This window comes from Cydia fagiglandana, chromosome 13 (genome assembly GCF_963556715.1).
Source record: "Cydia fagiglandana chromosome 13, ilCydFagi1.1, whole genome shotgun sequence".
NCBI lineage: Eukaryota > Metazoa > Arthropoda > Insecta > Lepidoptera > Tortricidae > Cydia > Cydia fagiglandana.
In genome coordinates this window covers 2467043-2491653 of record NC_085944.1, presented here as the reverse complement: position 1 = coordinate 2491653, position 24611 = coordinate 2467043, and the positions used below count along the sequence as shown (strand labels likewise).

General features: G+C 40.2%; 1 protein-coding gene across 1 annotated transcript in view; it reads right to left on the bottom strand.

Moving 5' to 3' along the window:
- Positions 1-1401: 1401 nt before the first annotated feature.
- Positions 1402-24611, bottom strand: part of LOC134669987 (CCR4-NOT transcription complex subunit 3) — a 33890-nt gene continuing 10680 nt past the window's right edge. The window contains exons 7-15 of the mRNA XM_063527631.1: positions 23727-23827; positions 21309-21445; positions 8817-8884; positions 7887-8005; positions 6550-6661; positions 6037-6123; positions 5578-5703; positions 4698-4907; positions 1402-3685 (exon numbers count right to left, since the gene is read on the bottom strand). Coding sequence (XP_063383701.1) covers positions 3587-3685; positions 4698-4907; positions 5578-5703; positions 6037-6123; positions 6550-6661; positions 7887-8005; positions 8817-8884; positions 21309-21445; positions 23727-23827 — 1059 coding nt within the window. The 3' untranslated portion in view covers positions 1402-3586. The remainder of the gene's footprint in view (positions 3686-4697; positions 4908-5577; positions 5704-6036; positions 6124-6549; positions 6662-7886; positions 8006-8816; positions 8885-21308; positions 21446-23726; positions 23828-24611) is intronic.

Below are 24611 nucleotides of genomic sequence, written 5' to 3'. Positions count from 1 at the left end.
TCCACCAATATTCGAGTGACGAAATCGAGCGATTGAAATTCAAAAATCGGCCCCCTGGTACACCAACTGATTTTTATCCGTAGATCTTTTTATACTTACCACTTTTATCCGAAGAATGCCCCAGCAAAGCTTATCAGGGCTACATGTTATAATAGGGTAATTCGCGATTAACTGGCCACCCTAAACAAAAAAATAATTTTATTCACCTATATACATAATTAATTTTAGTATAAGGTTTCAATAACTGGCCAGCCTTCAATAACTAGCCGCCTTATACTAACGCTACGTCTTACGTAGGCGAACAACGCGCGAACGCGGCGCGGCGCGGCGCGGCGAAAGCGGCCGCCGCCGCGCCGCGCCGCGCCGCGCCGCCTGACATTCGCGTGCAAATCGCGCCGCACCGCGTTCGCAACGAGATCGCTTACGTAGGACACTTCTATGGGCATCAAAGGATTGATTTCGCCGCGCCGCGCCGCGCCGCGTTCGCGCGTTGTTCGCCTACGTAAGACGTAGCGTAAAATGAATTCTGTTTATAGGTGAATAGAATTCATTTTTAGTTTAGGGTGGCCAATTACTAACATGGCCAGTTACTGGTGAATATACACCGTGTTTTTATTGAATTCCGTTAACTTCGGGGTATCGTTAAGTACGTTTAAGATAACTAAATGGCATAGTTAATTTTCGAAAAAAAAATTTTTTTTGTTTTTTTTTTGTTTAAAAAGTAATTAAATGTAGCATATAGCGTTGTTGTAACACGGGCATTACATTTAACTCAACCAAACAATTGAAATCTGTGACATATGAATGTCATTTCATACATCAGTCGACCGAGATTGTACTTAAGTTTAGTAGCAAATGTATGAACTCATTCTAAACACTAATCAATATGTAAACCGGCCCTAAGGCAAGTGTAGACGCTTGTAGAGGTATTATAGGAAAAAAATAAATTATTGATTATCTCCGAAATGGACTTAATTAGAACATCGGTGTCTTTGTGAAAGTTACTTGATGTAAGCTCAGGAATGCACCCTTGAAATTAACGGAAATCAAAAGAAACACGGTGTATAATTATTGCAAAGAGTAATTTCTAGTGTTCTAAATTATTAATATTGATAATTATAGAGAATTTTGTATACATATTACAAAAATGTAGATAAAAAGGAATTTTATATGATAGTTGCTGCATTGTATATATTAGCTTTAGGGTTCAATATCACGTAATAAGACTACTTCAGCGTGAAAATTTTTAGGTAAAATCAACCAGAAAAAAAATACAATGAAAATGTCTCGTCAAAGCAAATAATTCAAATAGAGGACCACAGCTAGGCGATCAGTTAGTCATAAAGTAATTGTTGACGAAGACGATTCGGGAATCAGAGAGATTCTCAAGCAAACAAAATGTTAAAATGGTTTCTTACAGTTTATTCTACAAAATAAACAGTCATCTCTTTCAATAAAAAAATAAATAAGAAAAGAAATGCCTAAAAGCGCCGCGCCTGTAAACGACGCCCGCGCACTTAACTTAACCGTTAAGAAGAAATCACAACATTGTTTTAAATTTTTTTAATCGTTATTTATTATTTCTATACAAATAGAACTGTACAGATAATTTTTTAAATTATTATTTACCACATTTTCAACTGCTCTCACGATAGACTTTTTACAAAAGTGAAAACTATCAACATCACGCACGGAATAAACGAGATCGCGCGCTGCGTCCGCTCGCCGCCGTCCGGTCCGGTCCGGCGGGATCCGGTCCGGGTCCGGTCCGGTCCGGTCCGGCGCAGCTCCGCGCAACAACCACCCTCACACAACTCACACGGAACGAGACGGAAGGCTTCAATGTTCGCGCAAGGCAAGTGCAACAATTCTGGGAGACCCCCGTACGTACAGCGGTCAGGTGTACGGTCGACGACGAGGCTCGCGGCCGGCACTCGACAATAATACACTGTCTCACCCCCCACCCCCACCCCCCCGAGTAACTGACGCATACAAATAATTTATCACAAATAAATAAGTACAAATTAAACCGACGATAATTCTAATTATCCGAATATAATACAATCGTGGCAGTGATTTACATACAATGCTCTTACACAATTTATATACTTTTGTTCAATTTAAATGCACTAATTAAAATTAAATGTACAAATCACATAGTTTCTTTTTATTAAATTTCACAATGGGCGGTGAAAAAGTGTATTATTTCTATGTAATGAATCACACTGGATGTCTTACAGCTAGGCGGCCGCGCGGCCGTTATTGCTGTGTCGGAGCCGTCAGCGCGGCGCCATCCACGCGTGCTGACTCGCGTAGCGTCACGTACGGAACGTTCAGAAAGCTTTCCCGAGCAGTACAAAAAACGTACTCAAGGTGAAAAGTAAATTGGTTTCTGAACGCGCCAGTCGACTGGGTGCTTTTTACATAAACGTTGGAATGTTAAATTTCATACGTTTTTTCGCCGATAGTATAAAATTTCGCCTCGTAATGTAAAAAAACTCGATACACGATATCTTTAGTGGATGGCACCGCCTGACAGTAGGGAGGAGACACCGCGCGGTCGCAAAGCCAGCTTTGCCGCTCGAGCGGCGCGAGGCCGACACGCGGTCGAGCCTCGCCTCCCCTAGGCGACTATACACAAGTTAATAAATCAAACACCCCGGGCTCTGCGGCAGGTTATAACTGACTTACCTAAATAGGCACACTGTTGTTGAATACTACGACTAGCATATTATTTAGTTGCTCGGTGATGCCGCGGCGCTGCGGGTGCGACATGGGCCTCATTATACTACGGATGTTCTATAACTATACATACGGGTCCCACTGAGCGGGTCGAGTTAGGTACTCAATCTAAAGGTAGCCTAGACAACATAATTCACCTAGCGTTTCTCTAATTTTGATGTCTAAATGTTTGAGCTCGGCCAAAAAGGCTATAAAACTATTTTATAACCTTTTTTTCGTAGCTGTGAAAACCGAATACGTCATTTGGCTTATCACGGCTAGGCGTGGAGCTCGGAACTGAAGACTACAATAACATGTTTAGTCGCGAGTCTAGTGGAGGAGCCATGTCGCAGAGGCAGCGCTGCGAGCCCGGGGTCCCTATATCAATATCACATTGTTATCTATAATAACCGACCAACGGCGGAAGCTAGTTGCATCACATGATATCTTTCGCTTACTTCGTTCACATGCAAATTCGATACAAAAAACCGTGTACAACAATAATACAAACTGCCAGCGTGCAAAGTTATTTTACAACAGATCGATTCAACGTTTACTTAATTAAAAAATCAGACATTACCATCTTTTTTTTTTCATTATTGGAAAATTCATCACAGAAATACTTAACTTACTCTACTGAGAAATATAAAAAATACTGACGCAACGGAATCCGCGATACGGCGACGCTAGCATCGTCAGTGATTGTGACTATTTCAAATGTTACTTTAACTTTTTAGTGTCCATAAAAAGTTGCAAATTGAAACTAGGAACGAACCGAACCGACCGTTCTGTGGAGTTAGACTCCTGCACCATTGCACTAGACACGGGTTGTTGCGCTACTGTCTCTGTCGCACACCTCGAGGGCTCAGTTCAGGTCTCGGTCCTCTAAGTACTTGTATTCGAACGTGAAGCCCTCCTTCTTGCGCTGGCCCCACTTCTCGTAGTCGAAGTAGATGTACGTGCCCTGGAACGTATTATATTACATTTTATAATTTTGTAAAAAAGAGGTCGGAAAAGAGGCATCCAATATTTTTGGGAGGCTTTAAAAAAACATGTGTAATTATTATTTTCTAAAGAAATGAATTTAATACAGGTTAGCCGTTCAATGAGTTTATATCAGCGATAGCGGTAAAATAAATAAATATAGGCTATCAAATTGAAATCAATGGTATTAGAAAATAGAACTGTACTGTTTTAAAATCGAATGAAATGAAACTCCTATCGTGCGTGGCGCGTCATTGTGAACCTTGCCGGAATGTGGGAAGGGTGATATTGGGCTGTAACTGCGCGCGTTAGTTGAAGGGTTAAGGGCCAGTTGCACCATTCACTAACCCGGGGTTAACCAGTTAAACCTGGAGTTACCATGGTTACCAATACAATTTGCCACTGGGTTTACGGTTTAACCGGTTAATCCCGGGTTAGTGGGTTGGTGCAAGTGGCGCTAAGCGATTTATACTCCTCGTTGATGAGCTTGGGGCTCTGGCCCGGCCCTTGCTGTGGACCGGCTCTGGTCCTTCAGCTGTCTCCGACAGTCGCCAGGAGTGGCGCAGACATGTCGTACATGTACGTACCTGCTCGTACTCCTCGTTGATGAGCTTCGGCTCCTCGTGCCGCTGGAATCACATCGTGTACTTGGTGTGGACCAGCTCTGGCCGTTCAGCTGTCTCTGACAGTCGCCAGGAGTGGCGCAGACGGGTCTCTATTGTTTCCCAAATAGTTTTAAGTCATAATGTATTGTTTGTCCGAATTTTCGTTAGTCATAATTGGTTTTTCTCAGAAACGCGTAACTTTTCAGGATTGCCACAAAACAAACCTAACCTAACCTATCCTATCTATAGAATATCCTTACGAAAATCCTGAAAAATTAATGGTTTCAGTTTTATGACTAACGATAATATGACAAACAATACATTATGACTTAAAACTTTATGGGAAACAAAGGGACCCCGGCGCAGACATGTCGTACATGTACGTACCTGCTCGTACTCCTCGTTGATGAGCTTGGGCTCCTCGTGCCGCTGGAACCACATCATGTACTTGGTGTGGAAGCGCCAGCTCTGCTTCTTGAGCGCCTTGGCGGCCAGGTACTGCGCCTTGCTGCCCTCCATGTAGTAGAACACGAAGAATAAAGTCTCTGTCGATAGTCGCTGGAAGAACTCCACGCTGTCTGAGTGCGGGACTACCACCTGCAATGTTAACATAAGGTTATAGTAAGTTTTTCGAAGAATTTCAGAATCTTAAGTCAAAATTTGGCAGAACTTGGAGGCGATTGCAGAAACAGAATTCTTCTTTGTTAGTCGTGCACTTTTCTGCCTGTTAGTCTGTTCGAAAAAAAAGTCGTAGCGAAAAGAGAAGAGTCGTAGGATGTATGGGGCCCAATACATTCAGTTGGGCCCCATACATCCTCTCTCTTCTCTTTTCGCACAGACTCTATTTACTACGCGTGCCCAACAACATGCGATTAAATATAGTGTTATTTCGCCAGCTTGTGTGTTAAAGGAGCAGCTGATATTCGCTGTTTCAATTTCAAAAAGTATCTGTTCTCTTTTTCTATTTGAAAATGTATCTGTTCATAAAGTAATAGATTGACAACGAAATATAACAGCGGTTATAAGGGGGAGGCTTTTATACCTAGAGAAGATAATGAGTAAGGAACAGGCAAATATTTAAAGCATTTGAGGGCTTTTGAGCATAGTGTTATCTCATTGTGTGCTCAATCCTTTCAACGCCACGCCTACCCTACCCGGCGCGTCATTGTGAACCTTGTCGGAATGCGCTAAGATTGATATTTTGCTGTAGCCGCGCGCGTCGGTTAACGTTTGGCGGTCAAAGGGTTAACTCGGCCTAAACACACACCTGGTTGTAGTACTGTGGAGTCTGGCAGATGTTGCGGGGCAGGTAGTGTCGCGCTCGCTCCGAGTCGCTGGGGTGCGGCATGTGGTAGAACGACGCCTCCATCATCTGGAACTGTAGCTGGTGCTCCTGGAATACGGCAAAAATTTGTTAAGTTTCTTTTTCGACCATTTATTATTACTAAAAATATTGTTGGAGGGATGCTAACTTGCAATGATTGTGGTCCTACAATGCCCTCCCTACATTCACTGCTAAAATAAGCTACGTCTGTCACCTGAAAGCGACTAAGTCATGGTCGAAACCGTCCATGACCAGAGGGCCTACCACAAACCACGTTCGATGTGTTGCCTCTCTGTCGCACTTGTAAATTCGTACGTAAGTGTGACAAGGAGGCAACACGTCGAACGTGGTTCGCGGTAGGCCCTCTCATGACGATGAGTCGATAGAGAGATGTGTAGTTACCGAGTTGAGAGGTAGCGGGCCGAGCGGCGCGACCCCGAGTAGCGGTGGGATGTGCGCCTGCGCCAGCGCCGCGCCTCGCCGCACGCTCTGCAAGTATACATATACCATTGCTTGATGTGACGTAGTACGACCTTAGGGGATATTATAAACCAGCGGTCGGCAACCTTTTAGCAGCCAAGGGCCACATAGTAGTTATGGTAGTTGACGCGGGCCGCACTTTTGTTAATATGTGTGACTTTATCAGAACAGTGACTATAACATGCCGATTTATCTCGTACTTACACGCGTACTCGTACAGTACGAGATAAATTTGAGCGAATGACTGCTGTGAACATTCACAGCAGCAGCATATATATATATATATATCGGGGATCTCGGAAACGGCTCTCGATTTCGATGAAATTTGCTGTATGGAAGTTTTCGGGGGCGATAAAAATCGATCTAGCTAGGCCTTATCTCTGGGAAAACGCGCATTTTTTAGTTTGCAGCTGTGTGTATATTAGTAAGGCTTACTTGTCCTTGTGTGGTTAGCCCCGCACGCTGTACCGCCTCCTGTGCCATGCTCTTGAGCGACGCGGTGCCGCCCGCGCCGGCCAGTAGCGGCGTTGTCGCCTCACCTCGCCCACTGGAAACATTTACACTATTTATACAAAGTTTCACGAGAATCTGTTGACAAATACAACCTATTACAGCATTAGAAAGAACTTGCAAGAAGGTAAGCAATCTTGACATGTCTTTTAATTGAAAAACGCCTTTTAAAAATCAAAAACCATTACTTATGAAAGCAGAAGAATATAAATGATCGTATTAGATTCATAATTGTTACATATTTGTGTCGCTTAACTTCAAACTGGGGTAAATCCATTCGACCCTCTAAGCAAATATCTACCATATTACCTTTTCCTAATACCAAAATCGCATAATCTGACAGATGGATTTACCCGAGTTTGAAGTTAAGCGACTCATTTGCCGTAACTTATTTTTAAAATGTGTTTTTCAATTAAAAGACACATCAAGATTGTTTACCTAATTTATAATGCTAAAAAAAATGAACTGTAAGGTTCCTCTATCAGCCCATTGACATACATATATCTAACGACGAGCCTTACGGGTGCAAAAATGGTGCTAGTTCAGCGGTGTCACTAACGTAACTAGTTGCGACCAATCGCGCGCGTGATGCGAACTCATCAACCAATCGCGTTGTGGCGTTAAGAATGCACAATTGTGCGTGACACCGCTGTACTGGCCCCATTCCTATTGCCCGTAAGGCCCGTCCTTAGATATATGACCATGTATCAACCTCTTCAGCCGCGAACAGACATACGAAAACATTTGTACCCAAGCTGAAACAAAGACGCTTCGCGATCGCTCGGTCATTATTGAGATTCTTTAACGTGTTAGTATAGTTCAGGGTGGTATTTCATCTGTCCAATATCTTGGTCCATTGTGTATTAGCGTCTCACATTTTGCTTAATGAGAGAGTGAGACGCAATGCACATTGGACAAAGAAATTGGACAGGTGGAATACCACCCTTAGGCAATCGTCATTAACCTTATTCATGAACGTTTACTAAAGTTGACAAGCCGCTAATAATCGTTTGTCCCTTTCCGACGTATTGGTATGATGGTATACGTTTATGAATAAAGGCCGAGCCACACCGGCTTGCGTGTGCGTGACGTGCGCGTGTGCGTGAGCTAAAATGTTGGAGCCGCGCATGCACACGTCACGCAAGCGGTGTGCCATCTCTCACAAGGATCTTTATACTACAACGCCGCACGCGAACGTGCACGTCACGCACATGCAGCCGGTGTGCACAGGCCTTAAGGGGGTAAGTTAGTATATAACTTACTTATTGACTGTGTGTTGCGGCGTGTGTGGGTGGTGGTGGAGGGGACCGTTGACGGTGAGAGGGGACACGGCGGGCTCCGTGGGAACGCTGGGCGCGGGCGCAATGGAACTCTTTGACGTCTGTAAAATAATATGAATTGTTAAAATACTGAGTTTCATTGTATCATCTCATCTTCCTAGCGTTGTCCCGGATATTTTTCCACGGTCAAGCGTGGCTCACTCCGCGGTTTCGTCGCTTTGCAACACGTACATCCGTTCCACACCAATTTTGGTGGCTACCCATAAGCCGCGCGTGGCGCTGTCGCCACCTAGCGGCCATATCTGTCCTGATCGTAACAGACGCGTTTTATTAGAGAGTGACTCTACTGTACCTAGTACTATTATTTATTCTGTGCCACGGTTCACTTGGAAAATTTGGGTTTGTTTGGCAAAATAATGCCAAGAATTGGCGCAAACACTACTTTAAACCAAAGCGACTGCCGTTTGGCATTCCAACCCAGACCAGGGAACCTTGGCCTTATTGGAATTAGTCTGGTTTCTGCTCGATATTCGACGATCGATGACGATGTCGACTGGAGAGGGTTGACGGCATACTAAGCATAATTTTACAGTTTACACATGGTTTACCACCCTTTCTTAGATTCCGCTACATTGATTGCATGGTAACAGTTTTCTACAAACTACAAGACTCAGGATAGAACTAATTGTAGTTCCTCAAATATAAGATTACCAGTTATAACCAAAGAACAACAATTTCCATTCCACTTTCTTGAAGGTGCAACAGGTAAAAACAGAAATACATGGTTAAGATTATTTAAAATAATGCCAGTAAAGAGTGGTCGTTATGGGTATCCTGGAGGGAGAAGCTTGTCACGTCTCTTTCTGGTTGTATGGTGGCAATATGAGTGTGGAAGGTAATAAGTGTACTGACCGGTGGCGGCGGCGCGGGCGCGGGCTGCGCGGGGTGCGGCGCGGGGAGGGGGCCGTTCTCCACTAGTTCTGCAACACACACACACACGTCACATCAGATACAGAAATCTAAACACCTAATACCAATTACTATTGGTCTTTTCTTCCATCGGCCATAACAAGAATGCGCTGCGACAGAACCTAGCGCGCGAGATAGACTACCCATCGTTATCTGTATTAATTAGAAAGAGGCGAGTAGTATATGTCGCGCGCGAGAAATAGAAACTTTAACAGAGCACTCGCACTAAGGTCGCAATCGCAATTGACGCCTGACACACGAGAACGATTTAAACTAACGGTTTATTTGTACAAACTTATTTTATAAAACATGTGTATGGCGAATCGATGTAGATTATTTCGTGATAACTAGTATGTGATTTGTCATACACGTGTTCGATATAATTGCGGAACGGACTACACATATAAATCGTTGACATGGGTGCTAAGGTGGTTCGTGGTTCACGTTTGTATGGGAAAAAACCAAACAAGCTAGACCGTCATACAACATACAAAATTTTGAAGTGGTTGAGCACCCCCTTGTAGTGGAGATAAAGTTACGAAACTTGGTGAATTTTACTACATAGCATAATAAGTGTAACAAAATAAGGGGGTGCCCCGTCGGAAAAAAAAAAGTTTTTTGTACCACCCCAACGGGTGCTGGAAAATCATATATATCACGATCGACTGATAGATGTTACTACATCAGTGTCGTGCTAAATTTGATAATAGCCATTCAATTTAAAAAAAATATTAGCGTTTAAAATTCCACAATCTTCTTTCATTTTATAATTATAACCTTACAATTAGCAGGATTTGAATGAAATTTAACTCATACAAGTAGATATGCTGGAACTTGCGAACTTTATCCGAAATCTATCTTGTTTAACTTTGAACACAGCTTTAAGTAGTATCACATATCCATCTTTAGTAATAGATTACAAAGAGGTAGTGAGCAAAGAAGACTCGGGCGCATTTGCTAATCAAAACAGAAAAAATGTAGCCCTTGTTCTTCTGACCTCATCTTCCATATATCGTCGGGTGACAAGCAAAAGTCACTAAGTACAATATCAGTACGAAAAGAAGGTCGATTTTTGTTTACATTTTTTTAGTAATTAGCAACTTTTGCTTGTCACCTGACGATATGAACTTAGTTGAAATTATTTGAAATCAAGTAAATTAACCAAATCCCAAAACCTGGTAAATTATATTGTTAAAAAAATATTTTTTGAGTTATAAAACCAAAGAAATAATAGTACAAAGATATGTTAATAAGTTCATCTCAGGTAATTTCAACTACACAAAAAACCTATTCACTTAGATGTAAAAAATAAGTATGCAGCATCTACTAAAATGTTCTGGTACTTAATTCACATTAAAAAAATTTGGCCAAGTCCGAGATAGCTCGAGGCATTTAGTGTTCCGTACGGCTACCATCAGTTTGGCATTGACATAAACGATATCGTGAACGTAATTTACTTCCTATAGGTATATCTCTTTCGCACTAATATGTCAGTACGAGCGAGATGCATAGAAAGTAAATTACGTTCACGCCCACGGTAGCGTTTATGTCAATGCCAAACTGATGGTAGCCGTACTGCTCGCATCGTTACATTTTACAGGGGTTGTTTGCCTGTTTTTAGGATACCGTATTCAACTACACACACAGAACAATAGTACAAAGTGTCTAAGTGCGAAGGCCGAAGGCCGAGCTTTAGCAAAATGTCATCGCTTTAGCACAGAGCAATAGTACAAGTGTCTAAATATGAAGGCCAAAGGCCGACCTCCGCGTAGCCCGAAGGCCCGAAGCGTCCAGGATGTCAGTGCTTTAACGCAGAACAATAGTACAAGTGTCTAAAAGCGGAAGCCGAAGGCCGAGCTCCGCGTAGGGCCGAAGGCCCGAAGCGTCCAGGATGTTAGTACTTAAACACAGAACAATAGTATAAGTATCTAAATGCGAAGGCCGAAGGCCGAGCTCCGCGTAGGACCGAAGGCCCGAAGCGTCCAGGCTGTCAGTTCTGTGTTTAACCACTGACATCTTGCAGGCTTCGGGCCTTCGGCCCTACGCGGAGCTCGGCCTCCGGCCTTCGCATTTAGACACTTGTATTAATTACCTGTGTTTAGAACTGACCTCCTGGATGCTTCGGGCTTTCGGCCCAATGCGACTTCAGCCTTTGGATCTTGCGACTTAGACACTTGTACTTAAAAATACTTGGAAAAGTTACGGGAGGCGCGCGTCTGTCGGACGCTTCGGATCTTCGAATCGCTCCTTCGGCCTTTGCATTTAGTTAGATTCTTGTACTATTGCTTTGTGTTTGAATACCGAAGTCGAGCATCTCGCGAATGCTTGATGTATTATAATAATTTAGAGTAAGGCCAAGCGCGCACCACGATATTTTGTCCTGCGATAATTTTGTCGCAGAAATGCAACGTATGTGTTTATATGTTAGTGCGCGCATATGCGACAAAAAAATTGCAGCGATTTTAAAATTGTGATTTGTCACATTTTTCCGCGATTGTCGCAAAGTGATTGCAGCATGCGGAGTTGTATGGCCCCGCGCGCACTATGATAATAAAATCGCACCCCGGCCGGACCTCAGTCGGCATTTCGCTCTCCAAACCCCAACATCTCGGCACCTGCATCTCCAATGGAGTCTCAAAATGAGACGCTAGATGTTGACCATTTAATTATGGAAATAGACGGGGATCACCTTTGTGTTATAAATGCTCAAAGTCATACAGCAACGCATCACGTTTCATGACAAGCGACTGGTACGAAATCCATGTTGAGAATGAACAAATCGTCGACTTTTTCATCGCAGTGCGCGCAGTGAATTTTCTGCGATATACTTAGGGTCTCCCCTGATATATCGACGCGCATTCGGCAAAGCCGATAGGAAAAAGCTTTATGTCCACGCAATAAGAGCGAAAAAGCCGTCGACGCGTCGGCAGGCGCCGGCCGATGCGAGCCGAGCCGAACGACGACTTTTTCGCTCTTATTGCGTGGACATAAAGCTTTTTCCTATCGGCTTTTGCCGAATGCGCGTCGATATATCAGGGGAGACCCTTAAACTAATAACGCATAGACAGATAGTCCCCATACGGCTAACCTGCCAAAAGTGAAGCCGAAACACGATCGATGTGTGCGTGGAACGCTCGTGTTTTACGCTCAGCAAACACACACATATATACAAAATATGTTGCCAGTATTCATTTACTTCTCTCAAAGTAGAGGAATTATAACACCATCCACACTTGGTTATTAATAATTTGGAAGTGTGTAGATTCGGTTTTGTAGCAAAAGCTTTTTGTTTATTTCGGGATTTGTTGCATTTCTGTACTTTGTGAAATAAGGATTAAATAAATAGCTGATAAGTTTTTACTATTTTTATTTATTTAACAAATGTGCATAAAATAATAAGAATAAATTTAAATAGGACAGAGCATATTCGACTGTGTTTAGTCCATTTCCAATGTTTCCATATTGCGTCATTCCGATCAGTCAGAAAACTGAAACGAACATGACACAAAATAAAAATAAGAAAAAAGTAAATACTTACCTAAATAATTAGCTTAATTATAATTTTCTATAATTATACAATGAAATTTAATTGAGCGTATTTATTTTAGAATGTAGACGCCATGTCCCATTTGGAGGAAAAAATATTCACTACACTGGCAACATTTAGAAGAAATGGCGGCTGACGAAAATTTGGATTTTTGTATTTACGATTATGTAAAAATATCACATTAATCTCGATACTTACGCGTGAAATGCAATATCAGGCGGTTTGTTTTTATTATATGATGTGTTGTGACACCCATTCACTGTACAAACAACCATCTTTCCTGTAGTTTTTGAATTTTAAACGGGAGGTGTACACATACCGATTTGACTTTGAGTACTGCGAGGGCCGTTCGAATACGATGATACGAGTGTGACGTGACACGTGACGTCGCACTTCAAATGGCTTCACTGGGGGTGTACGAACTAGGAATCTACGCCTTATAAATCTATGGCGATATATTACAGCGCGATTCTAAAATCGTGTCGCAAAAATTAATATCGTTCCTCCTTCAATTTGAATTTAGAACTCATTATTATATTTTATTTGATTTTGTTTCTAGTTCTATGCCATATATATAGACTTTAATATTATTTAGAACTGCTAAAAAACAAGATCGGCTTACTTTAAATATTTCGTCAATTTTACCTTTGTTTCTAAAAACTGTGATATTTAACTGTCATATACGTACTATTAATGCCTTCCAAAATTATTTTCTCGTAACAGGACTGAGGGGCTACCGCGAAAACCGAAATTCGCAATTTGCGGGGATCTTTCTCTTTTACTCCAATGAAGGCGTAATTAGAGTGACAGAGAAAAATGCTCGCAATTTGCGAACTTCTATTTTCGCGGTTATAGCCCTGAATCTTGTTGCTCACCGATCCGTTCAAAAATATACATAAGTACTGAATATAATTAATAGTTATTATAATTATACAATTGATACAGAAATGTAATGGTACTTAATGAAAAGGTATATTGTGTATATTGTTTCGACGAATCAGATACTCTCAATAAAATCTATACATGAGGCCAAAGCTGTTCATAAATATTAAATGACTTTATTATCTCTATACGCCTTACTAACTCTATGTGTCCTATTGTGGAAAAAAAAAACACAACGACAGTCAAGAACGGAATTCTTAATTTGAATTTTTCAGATTCGTGAGATGCCTAGTCCATTGGTTGGAAAGCCCGTGCGAAATTGAAACTTATTTGCAATATAATAAGGTCGTATTTTGTAGATCTCTCTCATACTTATAGTAGGCTATTGAGATAAAATTAAATATCCCACAAAAATAAGCAAGCAGAATTAAACTTTGTGTCAAAGACATAAGTCATAAATTTCAATGCCAAAGTTTTAACTTAGGATGTTTCTCGCCTAATATGAATTGACCAGTGTAAGCATCAGTTAGCTAGCCCTAAGCAACCAAAGGTCAAGCTGCAGTTGAAAAACTAATAAAGATAAAGTTAAGCTGATAATTTTCCCGCCGTCTCCATGCTTCTTTAAGTTGGGTATTGACTGGTCAGCTGCCTGTTAGCTATAGTTTTCGCGAAAATCGCCAGGACAGAGGTGAAAGTTTTTGTATGAAAACTTGCAACTTTAAATGCATTTTTTGACGAAACTATTGCAGTCTAAAATGAAGTCAAAATCAGTTCATCGACTCAATTTTTTGCAAGCTTTCTAATGGTACCCCACACGATTCTTACAAATGAAAAAAATTTCAGCCTACCCCTCTCAACCCCCTAAATTTCCCCCTTTAATAAGAAATAAGCAGTTTTGACTTATTTACAATATGAGTGGTGGTAATTGCTATAACTGTTCCAAATTTTAGGTATCTATGTCAAACGGTCTCTGAGAAAAACGTATTTAACTGATTTGCAAGACCGAAGTGATCCCATAAGTGTTCCGTAAACAAAGTTTTGTACGGAACACTAAAAACACTGAATATGCATGCATCCCTAATACATAAATAACAGGTACTCGACTGTTAGGCGTATTACAACCCACGTAGGGTTCAAGTTCGGTCAAGACGAATTCTTATTATCAATAAACTGTACGTGGGAATAAGACGCGTCTTCACATTAAAACTTCGAAGTACCTGTTAGTACCTATACGACGTATTAATGATTTATTTAGTAGAGAACGCAGATAATTGCTTTATTTCCAAAGGCAAAACGCAATACCTAAAAGTAGACCTTATATCGTTGCAATAGGGTTCACGGTAAACAGTATAATTGAAGTAGTTATTCAATTTTACGACTTCTAACCTCACATGCATCATTCATAAAGCACGTGTTGTTTACAAGAAGGTCGCCATGGCAACGAACACAACATATCGGCCTGCCATGTTTGTAGCTTTGCTATTGAAAATACAACCTTAAATACATCAAATAAAGTTTAAATTTAAAAGAAAAAAATTAGAAGCAGTAGTCGATTTGCAACGTCCTACTTCGTTATAATTAGATATCTGAATCGATAAAATGAAGAATTGAGTACAGTCGAAAAAAACAAGTGACTCATTACTTGAGTGACGTCATAATGCGTGTTACTTGTCGTGTATTTATTTACTCTGGGCGGTTTACTACAAGTCAATGCACTTGTTTACATCTAGATTTGGAGCGCAGCGAGTGATTTCAGATTGAGGTTAATATAATTAACGTTATAGTGTCATAAACGTATGTTTATTGGAGATCAAAATACATTTGTATTTGGAGGATTGTGTGTCAGCATAGCCGCTCTTGTTTTCGTACTTAGAGGTCTTAGAGACTAAAATCTATCATTATTGTTCCTAGTAATTTCATGATATCAATATTTGTCTTTGATTCTACTTCTAAGTTAACATTTTAAAATTCATAGATTAAAAACAAAACTTTCTTCCTGTTTCCGTTCCGTTTTTAGCCTATCCCCAAGTTCATATGTCGTCACAAAACATCGTCACATCTATAATGGGCTGTTGTACGTAAATGAAAGTAATAAAGCCCTTTGTCTTCCACGTGGAGGCGATAACTGGCGAACAACGAATTAACACGTACATCGATAACTACACGGCTACGCGTATAGCTTATAAACAATCACAAACACAATTACATAACGAGCAACTTTGCGTAGAAACTATTAAAAAACACACACCGAAAAAAACTAAATACGCAACACATCGAAAACATACCACATATCCGCGCAACACCGTCAAAAACTCATGCACACACGAAACTTATTTACCATCGTCCATATTTTTAATCTATCCGGTATTTAGGCGGGAAATCATGTTTTTATTTTTTCTTTTATTTATATTTTTTTCTAATTAGATGCTGGCCGGTTGGAGGACGGGTGGCGACTGTTTGCGCTCGGTGGCGCTGGCGTGCGGCCAACTTCGCTCGGAGAGAGCTAGGATTGGCGCGCGGCCAATGGCGGACGGTGTAACATTGTAATGTGGCGAGTCGCCATTCACGCGGCGATAACGTTGTTTATTTGTAAACAATGCTGATAACGCTCGCTGGATAACTCTAGATGTTTGATAGCGTGAGTATGAATCACGTACACTATCTATAAATCGCTATTCTTACCTAATTGCATTTTTATCTTGGACTTGTTGTTCTAACCTTAGTTTTGCACTTGCTGTCTTTTAAAACTACTGATTGCGAATTCGATTGGAAGTTCAGTATAGTATGAAAAAGTTCCAGTGAAATTCCGCAACATGGCGCGTGATCGTATACTCCTGGCCAGGCTTTAAATTTGTCACATATTTGTACGGGAATTGATTATTTTTTAAGTTTTCTTTGTATCTTGTTAAAAAAATCTAAAATTACAGAGAACTTTCGACTTATTGGAAATTTTCCGCACCATCTGTATTCTAAAAAAACCGGGCAAGTGCGAGTCGGACTCGCGCACGAAGGGTTCCGTACCATAATGCAAAAAAACGGCAAATAAAAAACGGTCACCCATCCAAGTACTGACCCCGCCCGACGTTGCTTAACTTTGGTCAAAAATCATTATATTTGTCATAGTATTTGTTGTTATAGCGGCAACAGAAATACATCATCTGTGAAAATTTCAACTGTCTAGCTATCACGGTTCGTGAGATACAGCCTGGTGACAGACAGGCGGACGGACGGACGGACGGACAGCGAAGTTTTAGTAATAGGGTCCCGTTTTACCCTTTGGGTACGGAACCCTAATGAAACTAGGTACATATTTGTAACGTATCCGGTTAAGTTAGAACCGTATTGTGTACTCTAACGTCATACTTCCGTAAATAACTCTAGGCACATAGAGCAATCGATACCGCTGTTATCATAACCTTGGGAATGACAACGTCTCGATATAACTAGCCTGCGGATAGATTAGACAACGTGGGCGTTTTCCACTTATTCGAACATCTAGGCATGTAAACCGAATACTGCTTTAACTAGATACAGATACACATACACCTGTATCAAAGCTAATGGGCTCCAGAAAATTGTCGGGTATGTGACGCTATTTTTAGGGTTCCGTACCCAAAGGGTAAAACGGGACCCTATTACTAAGACTGCTGTCCGTCCGTCTGTCACCAGGCTGTATCTCACGAACCGTGATAGCTAGACAGTTGAAATTTTCACAGATGATGTATTTTTGTTGCCTCCATAACAACAAATACTAAAAATAGAATAAAATAAAGATTTAAGTGGGGCTCCCATACAGCAAACGTGATTTTTGACCAAAGTTAAGCAACGTCGGGCGTGGTCAGTACTTGGATGGGTGACCGTTTTCTTTTTGCATTTTTTCCGGTTTTTTTTTTGCTTTATGGTACGGAACCCTTCGTGCGCGAGTCCGACTCGCACTTGCCCGGTTTTTTGTGAAATGCCCTTATTAATCTTTTGGACAATTTTCTGTTACATATTCCTTAATTAACCTAAAATCTTTGTTTTCGTGTATTTCAAATACAAAACAGAGACATGATATACATAAAAATGTTAAATTAACTCATGTTTTACCTTATCGTGACACGACGAGCAACTATCGACTAAAAAACCTGTACCTACAACTAAAAAGTACATCTAAGCATGCTTTGCAGTTAATACGGAATTAAAATATCAAAGTATAAATAAACCATAAAACGTGCATAAAAAACCGACCCAACTACTTGTTTGAAACTAATAATTATGCATAGCCAACAAGAAATCTGTGCTTCTAGACATGAAGTCCTCTTTTCAAGCTGGAGAGTGGAGAGGATTTGTCTTTAAATTACTAAATGAGGGCTAATTATGGTTAATTTTGACGCAATATCTATTCTAATCTTATTAACGTATCGAGGGAGTGATCAGGGCTTGGACATTTTAGATAAAATGACAATTGTTGATAGGAAATGCCAATTAAAACTTTTTTAATAGCAATGATAGAAAAGATCTGAGATCTTAATAAGATTTTAGTTTTCTAGCTCTCATTTAGTAGTCTGCAACATCTGACAGGACAATAGCATTGAAATATTCGACACACTCATGGCTTCTGATGTGCCGTAGGAAAATAACCAAAATTGCGAAATTTCTACGAGATAAATTATTTCGAAAACTTCTCATATTTTTGTACGGGATCCGCAATTTTCCATGCCCAAAATGTAAGTTTTCTTTATTTCCTGTACATTTTTCTAAAATTTACAGGAAATATGATTTCGAACATTTTAGGACTGTACAGTCGCCATCAGATATATCGGAGCGGCCAAGGTGTTCACAAATATTTGAACACGCCTCTATTGTCAAGGCATTAGAGTGCGCGTTCAGATATTGTGAAACCTCGGCCGCTCCTATATATCCGATGGCGACTGTACAACTGGAACATGTGTAGCCATGCGTGTGAAATATTTGGTGCATTGTGTTGTCAGATAAGGCGGCACGTCTCGGGCACTCACTGGCGCTGTGGCGCGGCTCGGGCGCGGCGGGCGCGGGCGCGGGCGCGGGCGAGGGCGACGGCGCCGGCGCCTGCTCCGGCAGGTACTCGGCCAGCGCCATCGCTTCATACATATACATACATGGCCCGCTTATATATCACGTTAGTACTAGTTTAACCTCGAGCCGCCCCTACGTCAAACCTTGCCAAGCAAACTGAAATTTTATTTTGTCAACACAGAGTTTAACTTAGAATGGAACGGGAGACCTTTTTATAGGACTCTGGGCGGCTAGAGGTTAATCATATTAGTAGTAAGCCTTATGAAATACGATACATTGTTTAGTAGAGTGGAAAGTTGGAATAGAAAATTGAGCACCACTGGCAATTGTTAGCGATGTAGTAATTCTTCTGTTTAATTAATCTAATATCTGATAATTATTTCATGAAAGGTAATGTCATCTTATCTATTTAACTTTTAATTCTTGTTTAGTCCTTTCCTGCTAAATCGTCTATTACTAGCCACCTTCTAATAACTGGACGCCCTGTATGTACTTGTAGTAATTCTTCTGTTTAATTAATCTAATATCTGATAATTATTTCATGAAAGGTAATGTCATCTTATCTATTTAACTTTTAATTCTTGTTTAGTCCTTTACTGCTAAATCGTCTATTACTAGCCACCTTCTAATAACTGGACGCCCTGTATGTACTTGTAGTAATTCTTCTGTTTAATTAATCCAATATCTGATAATTATTTCATGAAAGGTAAAGTCATATTATCTATTTAACTTTTAATTCTTGTTTAGTCCTTTCCTGCTAAATCGTCTATTACTAGCCACCTTCTAATAACTGGACGCCCTGTATGTACTTGTAGTAATTCTTCTGTTTAATTAATCCAATATCTGATAATTATTTCATGAAAGGTAAAGTCATATTATCTATTTAACTTTTAATTCTTGTTTAGGCCTTTACTGCTAAATCGTCTATTACTAGCCACCTTCTAATAACTGGACGCCCTGTATGTACTTGTAGTAATTCTTCTGTTTAATTAATCTAATATCTGATAATTATTTCATGAAAGGTAATGTCATCTTATCTATTTAACTTTTAATTCTTGTTTAGTCCTTTACTGCTAAATCGTCTATTACTAGCCACCTTCTAATAACTGGACGCCCTGTATGTACTTGTAGTAATTCTTCTGTTTAATTAATCTAATATCTGATAATTATTTCATGAAAGGTAATGTCATCTTATCTATTTAACTTTTAATTCTTGTTTAGTCCTTTACTGCTAAATCGTCTATTACTAGCCACCTTCTAATAACTGGACGCCCTGTATGTACTTGTAGTAATTCTTCTGTTTAATTAATCTAATATCTGATAATTATTTCATGAAAGGCAATGTCATCTTATCTATTTAACTTTTAATTCTTGTTTAGTCCTTTACTGCTAAATCGTCTATTACTAGCCACCTTCTAATAACTGGACGCCCTGTATGTACTTGTAGTAATTCTTCTGTTTAATTAATCTAATATCTGATAATTATTTCATGAAAGGTAATGTCATCTTATCTATTTAACTTTTAATTCTTGTTTAGTCCTTTACTGCTAAATCGTCTATTACTAGCCACCTTCTAATAACTGGACGCCCTGTATGTACTTGTAGTAATTCTTCTGTTTAATTAATCTAATATCTGATAATTATTTCATGAAAGGTAATGTCATCTTATCTATTTAACTTTTAATTCTTGTTTAGTCCTTTACTGCTAAATCGTCTATTACTAACCACCTTCTAATAACTGGACGCCCTGTATGTACTTGTAGTAATTCTTCTGTTTAATTAATCCAATATCTGATAATTATTTCATGAAAGGTAAAGTCATATTATCTATTTAACTTTTAATTCTTGTTTAGGCCTTTACTGCTAAATCGTCTATTACTAGCCACCTTCTAATAACTGGACGCCTTATATGTACTAAAATGGCTAAATTCATATCAATTTATCATGAGAATAGTAACTGGCCCTAAACTAAAAATGAATTTTATTCACCTATAAACTTTAGTATAAGGTTTCAATAGCCGGCCTGCTTTCAATAACTGGCCAGTGGCCACCTTATACTAAAATGAATTCTATTTACATGTGAATAGAATTCATTTTTGGTTTGGGGTGGCCAGTTACTAAGACTGTTCAGTTTCTGGCGAAATACCCTATTAAACTTACCCTATTTTGTTCCTTACATCTTTAGTACAGTTTCATAGACAAGTTCCGCGAAGGATGTCATGCGGATTACCGACATTAATTTAAAATTTAGTTCGGCAGTTTAAGGAGAGGACTCTATTGATCAGAATATCTCTCAACTCTGCTTAAGTATATCTTTAACCCTCAACTGACGCGCAAGGCCCAATATCAATCTGACAAGGTTCACGAAGACGCGCCGCGCACATTACCAGTGATGCTCAAAGGGTTAAGAAGAATTCGTTTCTGAGACTCAAGATGTCCGTTAGGGCTCATTTAGACGATGCGAGAATTCGCATGCGAGTTTCAATACATCGCAGTTTTTGATCGGTCGGTCGAATTGGACGTATAACCAACAGTCCGCAATGTTATAGTTCGTAGGTTTCTAATAGAGCCCGAGCTAATCCTATTGTCTATTGTTAAGTAAAACCGCTCGTGCCACGTGCCAGAACCACCTGCATAAAAAGCAGTACTTCGGTTACTGAGTGCCGGCGAGTCGAACACTACAGAACTAGTCTAAAGTGAGTCCTCGAGATGCGTAACAAAGGCGCGTTATCGGAGAGCGCACCTACACTGGTTTTTTTGAGCGTTGGACTAGCCCGCGCTCAGGTGCCAAATAGAATAATTATGACCATTTTTTCCAGGTAAGTACCACGTGCGGTTTTAATTAACAATAGACAATAGGATTAGCCGCCGGGCTCTATTACAAAGCTACGAACTATACTAAAATCGCATGCGAGTTCGCGCGCCGTCTAAATCAGCCCTTAATGAATATTTATAAAAGTGTAACTTACCAGTGTTGTTAGGCTGCCGGTGCGGATGCGCGGGGTGCGGCGGGTGCGGATGCGGATGAGGATGCGGCTGCGGCGGGCTGGGCGGCGGCGGCTGCTTGCTGGGCGTCGACGCGCCCGACACGCCCGAGTTGTTTATGCTGCGGGGAAATACCACTTCACTACAAGAACATATCCTGTGATACTCTAATAAAACATGGTCTTCCCAGAGTGACACAAGCCTACGTCACAATAACATTGCAACTTTACATAGCGCTATCGCATATTATCATATAGCGCTGTCGCATGATGACGTAGGCTTGTGTCAGTCACGTGACCACGAAAAGACGGGAAGAGAGTACCAGGCGGAGTATATTATTATACCATGCCTGCGATACAGTTCGTTTTTTTTAGCTTTAGAAAGAAGGTAAGCGATCATGACATATCTTTTTATTAAAAATCACCATTGAAAAATAAATCACAGCAAATATGTGGCCGTGGCCGTTTCGTGCCGTACGCTGTGTACAGTACAAACATCAACGCTCTTTAACTACCCATCGATGGACCTTATGCCTTTTGTAATAAGGTTTACATTGTGTCAGTTAACATTGATGGCAATGGTCCTGCCCCAGACGTTTCTGCCACGAAAGGCTTATTATATCCGAAGGCAAGGAACGCACACTCAACGCTGACACCAAAATTACTACAAAACAATCGGGTCGGCAAACCGGAGCCTCACATTGCCTCTTATGGCCCAGCCATACAAATGAAAAATTCAAAATTTGCCACAGAAATTTGAACCTTTAGTGTAGGAGATAGAGTTGATTTTGCGTTGTTTAAAAACTGAACGAAACAAAGCAAAAGCAACTCTGTTGCAATCGGATATGATTTAAATTACATTGATCTGAATAAGTGCTATATACCGGACTTTGAAAATTGAAAGAAAATTGGGGCTCTCCAAGGCGCCAAAAATGAACGCATTATAATCACGAAATGGTTGTTTTCTAATATGGTTGGCTCTTCTTCCCAACAGTTTGTAGACCTCTGCTATAGAACGTGACATTGTACACAGAGTATGGCGACAACTAGAGGCTAGAAAGCTTTACAAAAGACCATCTCCATGGTCGATAATGACGATAAATATATTTAGTTATTAGCCTTTAAACTAAAAATGTATTTTTTACTCTGAAAAGTATTCTTATTCTTTAAAATGTGTTATATTTTCTACCATATTAGCCGATAACAATTCTCAATAACAATAAAACAAAGTAGATTACGAGAAAAATAACATAAGTAAGTTACTTTATCTAGTTATGTTACATTATACTTGTAAAAGTTGTTTTCGGTCTAATAAACTCTACAAAAATGCCGTATTTATGTGCAATAACAAAATTCACTTTAATGACTTTTTAGGGCCTATTTACCCGTTAAATTGTGTTTAGTGAATGTTCATACATTTACTAAACGCAAGCAATTAATGCATGAACTCGCACTAAACACTAATTAACGTGTAAACATGACTTAATTAAAATGAAAACAAAAAGTATAATGTAAATTAGCTTTAACCATAAATCGACGTTTAACCCTTTTCTTAACAAATAAAAAAAAAGATAAGTTCAATCCTCACGGCACCTGACAGAGCAAAAAAAATACAAAGAGGATGTAAAATTATGTATCATGTCAGATAAGTTACCAAGAAAAGGGTTAAGTTAGGCCTGCCATACACGTTGGGCCAGCATTGGCCAATCTAAGGCTATGCGGCGTTGTGTATAGCAAGCTTTAAAGTGCCGTGAATTTTGTTCTAGCACGTATCACGCTTCGCGATTGTTGCGCCATTTAGGGTCCTAGCTAATGGCTCCTCTACACGATGGGCCAACACCGGCCACTCCGAGGGACGCATTTATGCGTTAGAGGGAGCAAGTGATATTGCTATCTCATTCTACCGCATGGCTGCGTCCCTTGGAGTGGCCGGCGTTGGCCCATCGTGTAGAGGAGCCATAAAGCGGTTGTTCAATACTTACGCTATAGAATTTCCAATTTAGCAAGAACCCTTAATGGGCATTTTCGCGAGAAGAGATAAAATCAACTTTTTTTCTAAGGTAGGTTTTAATATCATTCCTACTCAGAATAACGAGCTCTTTAGATGTAGGAGAAAAAAAATGTCCCAAAATTTTCAGTAATTTTACTTACTGTCCATTTTGTAACCGCCGGTTTGAAAAATGGTTACGGATTGGAAAAACAAATCATGTGTCTTTTTTTTCTTCTAGTAGGATCGAAAGAGCTCACGAGCTCATAATAATCATGAGTAGAAAAAAAAAAACATTAAATTTACCTATTTTAGAAAAAAGTTGATTGGATCTCTTCTCGCGAAAATGCCTAAATGGCATAACAATCCCGTGTGGTGACAGTACACAGCAGTAAGAAGAAAGTCAGTGGACTGACCTATTGGTGGAGGCGGCAGAGTTATTGAGCAAGGAACTAACGAGTGACGTGCTATTATTGACCACGCTGCTCGCCGCCCGCAGCGGCAGGGGCTTAACCGGCTGCAAATATACACCACAATATAGCAACACACACACACGCCGCCTGGTTTTGGGTTCGCAGCTGCCCCATGGTTTTGGTTGCCCCGTGTGGGCCATTTTTTTAAAGTTGTCCCCTACACTTTTTTTTTTAATTTGTGAAATTTTATGTTATTGCTACTTAGAATCACGAGCTCTTTCTATCCTTATAGGAGAAAGTGTCCCAAGGTTTTATTTCCATTCCGTTACAATTTTTCATAGACTTTGTATGGCGGTCACGGAATGTAAAGATCGAAAATTGTATGAAAATTTTGTGACAGTTTTTCTTTCTCCCATTAGGATCAAAAGACCTCATGATTCTAAGTAGAAATAACATAAAAATCCCAAATTTGAAAAAAAAAGTGTAGGGGACAACTTTAAATAAAATGGCCCCGTATAGAAAGAACTTTGATGAGGCCCACTGATTGCCAGTTCGCTGGACGATATCAGCCTGTCAGTTGTTCGGAGCTGTCAAATTTTGCGTTTAACTGACAGGCCGATATCGTCCGGTGAACAGGTAATCAGTGGGCTCCTTTAACACGAGGCATTTTTCTACATCGTCACGCCTCTTCCTATATCTATCTCTGTTTATTATATTGCTGGCCCATGACGGCGGTCAAAGACACTGTGCGATCGCAATAGCATTAACATTATGCGAGTGTGATAGAAATAGAAACAGGCGGGTTAATATACGAAATTCTTTATGCTAAGCTCATATATGTTTTATATATCTGCACACGGGCTGACCGATTGCTCAATTATTTTGTAA